The sequence below is a fragment of the Cydia pomonella genome, chromosome 13 (genome assembly GCF_033807575.1).
Source record: "Cydia pomonella isolate Wapato2018A chromosome 13, ilCydPomo1, whole genome shotgun sequence".
NCBI lineage: Eukaryota > Metazoa > Arthropoda > Insecta > Lepidoptera > Tortricidae > Cydia > Cydia pomonella.
The window spans coordinates 12,527,801-12,538,877 of NC_084715.1; the positions used below are offsets into that span (position 1 = coordinate 12,527,801).

Genomic DNA, 11,077 nt, shown 5'->3' on the forward strand with positions numbered 1-11,077 from the left:
AAAATGGGGACTACGTTTGTATGGAGAAGCGGCCGTCCCCTTTCGTCTTAATGCTCCGTAGCGCACGAAACACCTGTCACTGTCACACTAATATGGAAGACAGATATGACTACGCTACACTACGGAGCGTTAACGACTGGCATGTTGGCTACGCGGGCAGGATTTAATACTATCGTAAATTTAAAATAAGCTTAGTTAACTAATATAAAACAAACACGGAACAATTAAGCCTACACGCCACGCCATCCTGAGCTCTACATGCACCTAATTTCATTTCATTTCCTCGTACTCTCACATTCAGGTTGTAATGTATGCGTCATTATGACGGTGGGCTCACTCGACCAACTATTTCCTCACTGAAAATGCCCCGGAAATTAAAACCAGAGAAAAGTAGCACGGACACTTAACTTTCGGAGAGGGTTTAAATTAAGTACGTTTCTACTTTGTTTACAAGTTATAAAATACAAGGAAATAAGCACTTTACATGTAAGTAGTTTGTTAAATATGACGGATATATAAACATTGATTGCAACTGTAAACGTTCATAGCACTACCTCTGTATATATCTATTATGTAAATAAAGATAATAATGAAAAGGCCTATTATTATTATCTTTATTTACATAATAGAGATATATATATATATATATATATATATATATATATATATATATATATATATACAGAGGTAGTGCTATGAACGTTTACAGTTGCAATCAAATCAAATAAAGATAACGTCCATTAAAACCTATTTTATGCGAACAATATTTATATTATTTGTAATCGTGAATTCTTAAGAAGGTTTCCTACGATATCTAGGTAAGTATGTTTGATAATCTGAAGCTCATACAACGATGTATAATATAGTACGTAATTTGCAATCTTTCGTCTGCGGTGAGACCTAAATCTAGCATCTGTCATTGCGCTCTAAACTCTAAACTTATATTTTTTAAACTTCTTTTTAAATAGCATATTTTCACGTTGTTTTTAAAGAATGTAGAAACATATCTCCTTCATCTTTCGAAACTATTCCTTGTGGAAAAGAGACGAGGAAATTTAGCTGGCCTCTTCTGATTTTAATAACCGATTATGAATTAGATCTGGAATAGTGAGGAATCTGATCTGTCAATGTCATAAAGTAGTTATACTAAAGAGTTTAAAAAATTGACGCATCGCGCTTCGACTCTGCCGCAGTGGTAATTGAGCCTAATTGATCCCATTTAATTACCCGCCTTCGAAATCTAAACCTTACCCTAACATGTCATATTTAAAGTCATGGTTACCTTACCATGTTCTCTCAATATTATTGAATTAATACGGTACCAAATTTCGAATCGATAGGACATATGGAAGGTAGTCAGATCCCCTCATCAACTATTAAACAGCTGATGATCTTCAAACGGCTGATCAGGACATGGTTACCTTACCATATACTTTCAATATCATTGAAGTAACACGGTACCAAATTTCGAATCGATCGGATACAAGGAAGTTTGTCAGATCCCCTAATTAACTAGAATGAGCTGATGATCTTCAAACGGCTAAACAAATTTTCATGAAACATGGCTAAGAATACTCGGGATAAAATTATCTATGACACAAAAAAAAAGTAAACGAAGATCGGTTTATCCGTTTGGGAGCTACGATACCACAGATAGATACACAGATACACAGACAGGCACGCTAAACTTATAACACCTCCTCTCTTTTTGCGTTGGGGGTAAAAAGTGAAATTTCTTCAACAAAAAACGTCACTTTTGACACAGACAGATCAGATCCATAACTAATTAAGATTTAATTCATAACGTTATTAAAATCAGAATACGCCTGTAGTACTTATATGTGATTGTGATTATTTGTATATACGAATTTATTTATAGTTCGTGTCATCCACGATGACGCTCAGATTTGTCAAATCTAACCTTTAATAACGTGACATTACGAGTCAAGGCATACGTCTCGTGAATGACACTATCTATATATTGTTATTAATTTAGTAGCGATTATGATATTGTTACAATGCTCGTAAATGACATAATTATACTCGTATTGAAGAACTCGTATACCTACCAATGAAATTTAAAATTTAAAAAAAAAATAAAAATATTGCCACGGTAAATACATTCTGATATCGTTCGAACCTCATACAGTTTTGTATAAATGCCCGTATTTGCTTTTATTCGGACAAAAATATGTGTGCAATATATTTTCTCGGTACAGGAATTAAATCTGTCACAAGTGCGCTGGCCGGATATGCCCACGATAAATATAGGTTACATGCAATCGCTTTCGAAATATTGTTGAAGTTGAACATCTGAAATTTATGAGATTCTACATACCTATCTTAGAAATAGTTAAGTATTCTGATATTCTTCGAATTCGATTGTATTCATAGAGAACAATATGTATTTAAGTCTGTATTGGTTATTTTTTCATACCTACAGGTATTTTGTTTTTCATGTTTGCCATTAACAATATAAGTTTTTGGCAAAAATTTCATTTTTGGTACAAGCTTTTATCGCTGATTGTACTTTTCTTTCCACAAGCAACTAATACTCATCGAGACAATTCTGAAAATCCCAAACAAAATTACGTTACGTTGTTTATCATAGTTCCCATGGTCACCTCCTCCTGTCTCCATCATCAGATCCGCCATGGTACCATAATATTGCATTATCACCCGACATATTTGAGAAGCATAATTTTAAACAGAAGTAAATATACTTTCAGAGTTATTGAGATAAAACGTTAAAACCCGCGTGATCGCCAAATCTTCCATCGCAAGTGTCGCTGGGCGCGTCATATCTTTTTTTACTTTCTAATATCATGGCTTTACCTTTTAAGGAAATAAGTCTTATTCAATTATTCAATATTTTTCCTACTCCTCTACTGTTATCTTTCATTTATGCATTCATTAACACGAATATAAGAACATACATAAAAGGTTTCAAGAAAAGTCTATATTGTCTATTCCTCATAAAAGCTCTTGTGCTTTTAATCGCTATAACGTTACTGCGATTAATGGCTACCAACCTAACAAAACCAAAACGAATACAGTTTTAAACTAAGTGCATTGCTGCCAACTTAAAAAATATTCATTTGGTTGCATAGTAAAAATAATTACTTCATAAGTCGTCATAATTACTTCATAATTACTTCGTTCGGGTGTTACGCATGTGACACCCGTAATATAGCAACACCCATAGACTACGAAGACCGCTTAGCGTTGCTTGTTAGTCTCCGTAGGCTACGGTGGTTAAAATTGAGAAAAAACTGTCCAAAAATTTAATTTACCGGGGCGGGCTCGGCGCGTAACAAGGTATGCTCGCGCATCTTGGCTATATACTTTTGCTTTGTTTACCTAAATTAAGATTTATTTTTGTTGACTCGTAGAAAAAATATTGTATGCAACGTTGTATAAGTAGGTCAAAAAATGCTCGTGGCGTATTCCTTTACAATGTTCGCCTACGCCTTCGGCTCCGGCTCACATTGTAACTCACGCCACTCGCCTTTTTTTGACCCTTCTTATACAACTGTTGCATAAAATACTATAAAACCTCTTTTCATAATTGTATAAAGGTAAATAATGTTTATCCGGCGTAGTGCATTGACGTATATGTGAAGACCACATATGTTAAAAACGCAACCTAATTGGTCTTGAACTCGTAAGAATCGTCTAATGAGTTCAAGCCAAGTAGATGCCCATTTTTAGGGTTCCGTAGCCAAATGGCAAAAAACGGAACCCTTATAGATTCGTCATGTCCGTCTGTCTGTCCGATTATGTCACCGCCACTTTTTTCCGAAACTATAAGAGCTATACTGTTCAAACTTGGTAAGTAGATGTATTCTATGAACCGCATTAGGATTTTTACACAAAAATAGAAAAAAAAAACAATAAATTTTGGGGGTTCCCCATACTTAGAACTGAAACTCAAAAAATCTTTTTTCATCAAACCCATACGTGTGGGGTATCTATGGATAGGTCTTTAAAAATGATATTGAGGTTTCTAATATCATTTTTTTCTAAACTGAATAGTTTGCGCGAGAGACACTTCCAAAGTGGTAAAATGTGTGTACCCCCCCCCCCCCCCCCGTAACTTCTAAAATAACAGAATGAAAAATCTAAAAAAAATATATGATATACATTGCCATGCAAACTTCCACCGAAAATTGGTTTGAACGAGATCTAGTAAGTAGTTTTTTTAATACGTCATAAAATTTAAAAAAAAAATCTTTTTCGTCAAACCCATACGTGTGAGGTATCTATGGATAGGTCTTCCAAAATGATATTTAGGTTTCTAATATCATTTTTTTCTAAACTGAATAGTTTGCGAGAGAGACGCTTCCAAAGTGAAAAAAATTGTGTATCCCCCCCCCCTGTAACTTCTAAAATAACAGAAAGAAAAATCTAAAAAAAATATATGATATACATTACCATGCAAACTTCCACCGACAATAGGTTTGAACGAGATCTAGTACCTAAGTAGTTTTTTTTTAATACGTCATAAATGTACGGAACCCTTCATGGGCGAGTCCGACTCGCACTTGGCCGCTTTTGTTTTAAAGTATCGTCGGCAATAAACAAGTAATTTTTAACACGTTAGCTAACAGCATAATAGTAATTGCAAAAAATAGGAGACATGGTAGTTATCATGGTAGGTATTATCTTACTGTATGTACTCGTCTTTCAAAAAGGGCGCTCTTTACTTAAGGAGGATTGACTATGGAAATAAACAACCAGTCACAAATAAAGCCAATATATTCAAAATAATCCCAAACCCTTATATACAATCCCTAGAAACATTTCGATAGCGTGATGTAGAAATCGCCGCTCCCGGTACAGCGCCATCTCACGGGATATTTGGTAACAGTTTATATATTAAAGAACTTTACAAAAGTATGGACGCGAACATGCCGCCCACCAAGAACTACAGTTCTTAACCCAATTTATAACTAAACAAATCAGAATAAACTTAAAACAACATTTGAACATAAGAATTGCACTCAACATAAATCTAACTTAAATATAACGTTCAATCGGCTAATGGCAAAACACAAATTCTCGAAGTGGGTCTTTTTATAAGACTATTTTTACATCTAAGAGTAACCACCCGCGTTACTCTGTCCAAACCTGGATGCGTTTCAACCACTTGGCCGAGAAGCCATCTAGCCGGTGGCAAATCAGGCTCTTTTACCAGAACTACATCGCCTACCTTGGGTTCTGGAATTTGCTGAGTCCACTTGTGTCTTTGAAGGAACTGGTTTAAATATTCTTGAGACCAGCGCCGCCAGAAATCCTGCATCATACGTTGACATAATTGCCATCTACGTAACGGCGAGACCGGCACTTGATCATAACGCTGATCTGGTGCTACTACGAGAGGTTCTCCTATTAGGAAATGACCCGGTGTTAATGGTAGTGATTCCCCGTTATCATCAATGCGCCACAGCGGTCTTGAATTTAAGCACGCCTCAATTTGTGATAGGACCGTGCTTATCTCTTCAAAAGTGAGTGTTGCATTCCCAATAACGCGTTTGAGATGAAATTTACAAGATTTTATCCCTGCCTCCCAAAGTCCTCCAAAGTTGGGGGCGTAAGGAGGTATAAAATGCCATCGGGTTCCGTTGGATGCCATCCAGTCAGCTAGCTCGGGAACTAAACTTGACTTTTCGACATTAAAGAGATACTGGAGTTCCTTAGCTGCACCCACGAAATTAGACCCGTTATCACTGTAGAGGTCGCTACAGTAACCACGCCTTGCTACAAACCTCTTGAAGGCAGCGAGGAAGCCGATTGTTGACAGTTCACTAACTGCTTCTATGTGCACGGCTTTGGTAGCCATGCATACAAATAGGCAAATATACCCTTTGTATGATTTGTTTCCTCTACCTTTTGAGATACGTATATTGATGGGCCCGGCGTAATCTACCCCACTGCGGACAAACGGCCTTGCCATATTAACCCTAGGCGAGGGTAGCTGCCCCATCAATTGATTCCGAATGTTGGCTGCGTTCCGAACACATGGAATACATTTCCTGACATGTGTTTTAGCTAAATTCTTGAGGCCTGGTATACAAAGTTGGCCCTAATATAGTTGACCATCAGGGGTGCTCCTCCATGCAAAGTTTTAAAATGCGCATCTCGAAGAATAAGCTGAGTCAACCAAGTTGATTTCGGCAACAACATTGGATGTTTTTGATCATAGGTCAAATCTGCACTCTGAAGCCGCCCACCAACACGAATTATTCCGAAATCATCGAGTTGTGGAGTAAACGAGGTAAGTTGACTTTTCTTCTTAAGTTTACCTTTTTTAATTTCTTCTATTTCTGCAGCATATGCTTGTTGCTGATCCTTTTTTACCATGATTGCTAAAGCTTCATCTAATTCACTTTTCAGCAGATAGGTATGATTTTTTCTTTTATTTTTCAGGAATCTTCGACAGTACGCAATAACTCTCAACAATTTGGTGAGTGAAGAATACTTCGACCACATAGTATCCTCACTGTCTGATTCCGTCCCCACAGTTTCAAGGTGAGTATGTATTTTTCTTTCTTCTAGCTGAGTACTGACTGTCTTTAATACTTCGTAGTTAATCACTTCTTGTTTCAGCCAAGCAGGTCCGGATAACCAGAGTTCAAAGTTACTTAATTCAGAAGCTGATATCCCTCTTGAAGCACAATCGGCCGGGTTGTGTTCTGACTTTACGTGTGACCATTGGCTTCGACTGGTAGCTGTCAAGATTTCTGAACATCTGTTTCCTATAAAAGTCTTCCATCTACTTGGGTGACTGCTCAACCACGCCAATACCACTTCCGAGTCTGTCCACGCATGAATATTGGATTTTTCCACATCTAGCACATTTGAAACTTCAACCAATAATTTAGCTAGTAATACTGCTCCACATAATTCCAGTCGAGGAGTAGAAATTTGCTTTATTGGCGAAACCTTTGTTTTGCATGTCAATAGACTGACGTGTATCAACCCTTCTGCATCAATAACGCGTAAATACACCACAGCGGCATATGCAGCATTTGACGCGTCACTAAAACCGTGCAGTTCAACCAACCTGACATTAGATTGGTGATTTGTCCAGCGAGGAAGTCTAAATCTGGTGAGCTGTGACAATTCTTCCCTATAACACAACCATTCTTCAAGTAGTGGAGACGGTAGCTCTTGATCCCAATCGATTCCTGCCAACCAAAGCTTTTGAATGAACATTTTTGCTTTAACGATACTTGGAGCTATCCATCCAAGAGGATCATATAGTTTTGCAATGTCTGATGTTACTTTCCTTTTAGTTACAGGGGCTGTTGGTGGAGGTAGCTGAACTGTATAAGCAAATTCGTCCCTATTTCGATCCCAGGTAAGTCCTAAGATTTTATTTACAGCTTCTTGCTTCATTTCTATTTTTTTATGCTCTTCTTTCCCTGCAGTGCTCTCTCGAATTTCTTCTAACATAGCTTTACTATTGCTTGACCATTTTTGAAGTTCAAAGCCTCCTTTGCCTAATAGCGTCTTCATCTGATGGTAGATCTCTATTGCCTCTTGCTCGGATTGACAACCTGACATCAGATCGTCCATGTAGAAATCCTGACATACGCGACTAGCCGCAAGAGGGAAGTCTACACCTTCATCCAAGGCGACTTGAATCAGACTTTTGACAGCTAGGTAAGGAGCTGTTGAGACCCCAAAAGTAACTCTATTTAACTTGTATTCTTTTACCTTTTGGGTAGTATTCTCCCTCCACAGGATGCGTTGGTACTTTGTGTCTCTTTCGTCAACTAGTATTTGCCGGTACATCTTGACGATGTCGGCAATGAAGACAACTGGATGCATTCGCCAACGCATGATTAGGTGCCTCAATTCTGACTGCAATGTAGGACCCACCATAAGGTCACTGTTTAAGGACACCCCGTTTGTGCCCTTGCAAGACGCATCAAAAACAATACGAACCTTGGTGGTTTCCCGTTCGTCACGCACAACAGCATGGTAAGGTAAGTACAGTCCCCTTTCCTTAGATTCTTGCTCTAACAAAGGTTCCATGTGATTTAAATCCCGGTATTCATGGAACACTTTTGTGTATTCTGTTTGCAGGCGCTCATCGGTTTGAAGTCTCCTTTCCAGAGAGTGAAATCTTCGCAACGCTATCTCTCTGGACCCACCATCTACACAGGCTGGTTGCTCATCCCTGAACGGTAATCTAACAACATATCGGCCGTTCTCATCCCGTGTAGTAGTCGCTTCATATATCTCTTCACATCTTTGTTCTTCAGGTGTTAAAATCCGTTCTTTGTTGCTAGGTTCTGATTCAAGTTCCCAAAAGGACCTGAGCAACTGTTCCACCTGAATGTGCATGCTAACCAGCTTGCAGGAGACATTCGCCTGTAAACCTATTTCACCACTTAAAATCCATCCCAGTGATGTCTTTTGTGCCACCGTAGTTTCCTGGGGTGATTTGAATAAACCTGGTTGAATGATCCGAGCGTAGACCTTTGCTCCCAACAACATATCTATTTTATTTGGAGTGTGATACTCAGGATCTGCGAGCTCGACACTTTGCAACTCAGGCCAGGAGGTAATCGATACCTTTGCAGAGGGTTGGTTCGAGGTAACTTTGTCAACCACATATGCTGTAACCTCAATGGCACTCCTAGTACCAGAGCGCGATGCTATTGTAACTTCAACTGTAGACTTCAGCTCTGTAATCAGCTTTCCTCTTAATCCTGACACTGAAACCTTAGCTGGAGTTTCTTTTAACCCGAGTAACTGAACTGCAGCTGAGGTGATAAATGAGACTTCTGAGCCCGGATCTATTAGTGCCCTTAATAGATGATATTCTTCCCTTTCCCATGATTTGGCTTTTACTACCGCGGTAGCCAGTAACCCTTGCTGTGAGACTTCATTCACGAAGTGATTTGAAACACTGGTTCCCGGTGTAGTTTCTCCTGTTGAATTTGTGACTTGCTGTGTGTGAACTTGAGCTATAGCTTGACTAGCTGATGAATCCCTACCTTCATTGGCTTGCGTATCCCCCTTTTGGTGTAACAGCGAATGATGTCGCCTGTTACAAATTTGACAATTTGTTGTCAGTTTGCAGTATCTGGCAGAGTGATTATTACCCAAACAGTTGAAACACATCCCGTTGGTTTGAACAAAATTACGTTTAACATTGACATCTAAAGCATTGAAGTCTTTGCAATGAATTATACGATGTTCACCTTTACAATAATTACATGAAACATTGTTACTGATATGCAAATTATTAACTTTTTGCACTTGATTGCCCTTGACCTGACTAAAACTCCCCTTGTAATTGTTATTCACGTATTTAGGTTTTTGGGCATATCCCGGCTTTGGTTCCAAAAATTCCAAAGAAAAGTATCGCGTTTGCAAAAAGTTCTTAAATTGTTCCAGTGTCGGTAACTGTTCAGACAGAGATACAGATTCACTTACTTTACATTCCCATTTTTTCCGACTTTCTGGATCCAATTTATGACTGACAATGTAAATGATGATAATATCCCAAGTGCCTGTATCAATTTTGAGACTAGACAATGCATTTAACGTTTCTGTGGTACAATCTAACATATGCTTAATGTCAGTGGCAGACTCAGTCAGAAGAGTCTTTTGTCCAAAAAATCTCTTTAAAATGCAATTCGCCAAATATTGCTTGTTATTATAGCGACTCTCTAACTGGGCCCAACACTGGTCATAACTTTCGCTAGAAATGGGTATATGTCTAAGAAGCTGCTCCGCTTCGCCTGTCAAATGCGCCTTGAGGTAGTGAAGCTTCTGGATGTCATCGATGTCCTGATTTTTGTGGATGAGTGAAATGAACAAATCCCGGAACCCCATCCACTCCTCATACTTTCCCGAAAAAGTTGGAATCGTGATCTTAGGGAGCTTCACATGACTCGATTTTGACGTTGAAGCTGTAGTTGACAATATTGGACTACTATTGCTGGGTGTTGCATTCAACTTGCTGAAAGCGTTCTTGAGTTCGCATTTGTAATCCATGTATAACTCGTTAGTCGCATCATACACATCGTCCTTCATGTATGCAGTGTCTTGTAGTAAATCTTGCTCTGGCAACATCAGTATCTGCATATGAATACGTGAAAACTGTTCCCATAGTTTCTCTAAGCTTTCGAGTCTGGTTTCAACGTACGAGATGGTAATCCGCTCCTTCGGAGACTTTTTGTAGTTACTGAATGCCTTGGTAATACGAACACTTTGATCTAGTTGTAAGTTAATACTCGCTTCCATCTTATTACTCATCTTGATAAATGACAAGTCCCAACAAAACTATTCATGAATTTTCAAAGTCCCAATTTAGTTGCTCGTAAATCTGCTAAGTCCCCATGTCTTGAAAAAATTACAAGTTATTTTGCTTTCAAATTTTCTAAGTGTTCGGGTGATGTACTTCGATATGAAATCGGGCATAGGTTCCCCGTCGGATCACTTTTTCTTAAACTATTCTAAGTCCTAAACACTTTGAAAATTTCTACTTTAATCCATGAATTTTACTAAGTCCAAACATGACAGCTTTACATTCCAAATACTATTTTGACAGGTGACAGTTCAATTTATGACACTTTCCACAGATAAACATAAATGTACTCACAGTTTGAAATCTTCTTACACTTTCACTTCACTAGTACTTGAACCTTAGTTGAATTTTCCCGCCAAGTTGATCACCGTGACGTCACGGCGCTGCTGACTCCGTCGACTGCTCCAAATCCGCTGCCGCCCTCGGAGACTGCACCCTCGACAACAATCTGTTGCCACTTGACGCAGGAAAGCACCACTAAAACACTTAAGGCCCAGTACATTCCGGTTCGCCAAGGACCAATGTATGTACTCGTCTTTCAAAAAGGGCGCTCTTTACTTAAGGAGGATTGACTATGGAAATAAACAACCAGTCACAAATAAAGCCAATATATTCAAAATAATCCCAAACCCTTATATACAATCCCTAGAAACATTTCGATAGCGTGATGTAGAAATCGCCGCTCCCGGTACAGCGCCATCTCACGGGATATTTGGTAACAGTTTATATATTAAAGAACTTTACAAA

General features: G+C 38.5%; 1 protein-coding gene across 1 annotated transcript; it reads right to left on the bottom strand.

Moving 5' to 3' along the window:
* Positions 1-6,051: 6,051 nt before the first annotated feature.
* Positions 6,052-10,278, bottom strand: LOC133524567 (uncharacterized). Its single transcript, XM_061860651.1, has one exon. The coding sequence runs from the start codon at positions 10,276-10,278 to the stop codon at positions 6,052-6,054; it is 4,227 nt and encodes a 1,408-aa protein (XP_061716635.1).
* Between the last annotated feature and the right edge of the window lie 799 nt (positions 10,279-11,077).

Excerpts from the sequence above, each read along its gene's own strand:
- LOC133524567 (XM_061860651.1), bottom strand. The coding sequence starts at position 10,278 with ATGAGTAATAAGATGGAAGCGAGTATTAACTTACAACTAGATCAAAGT.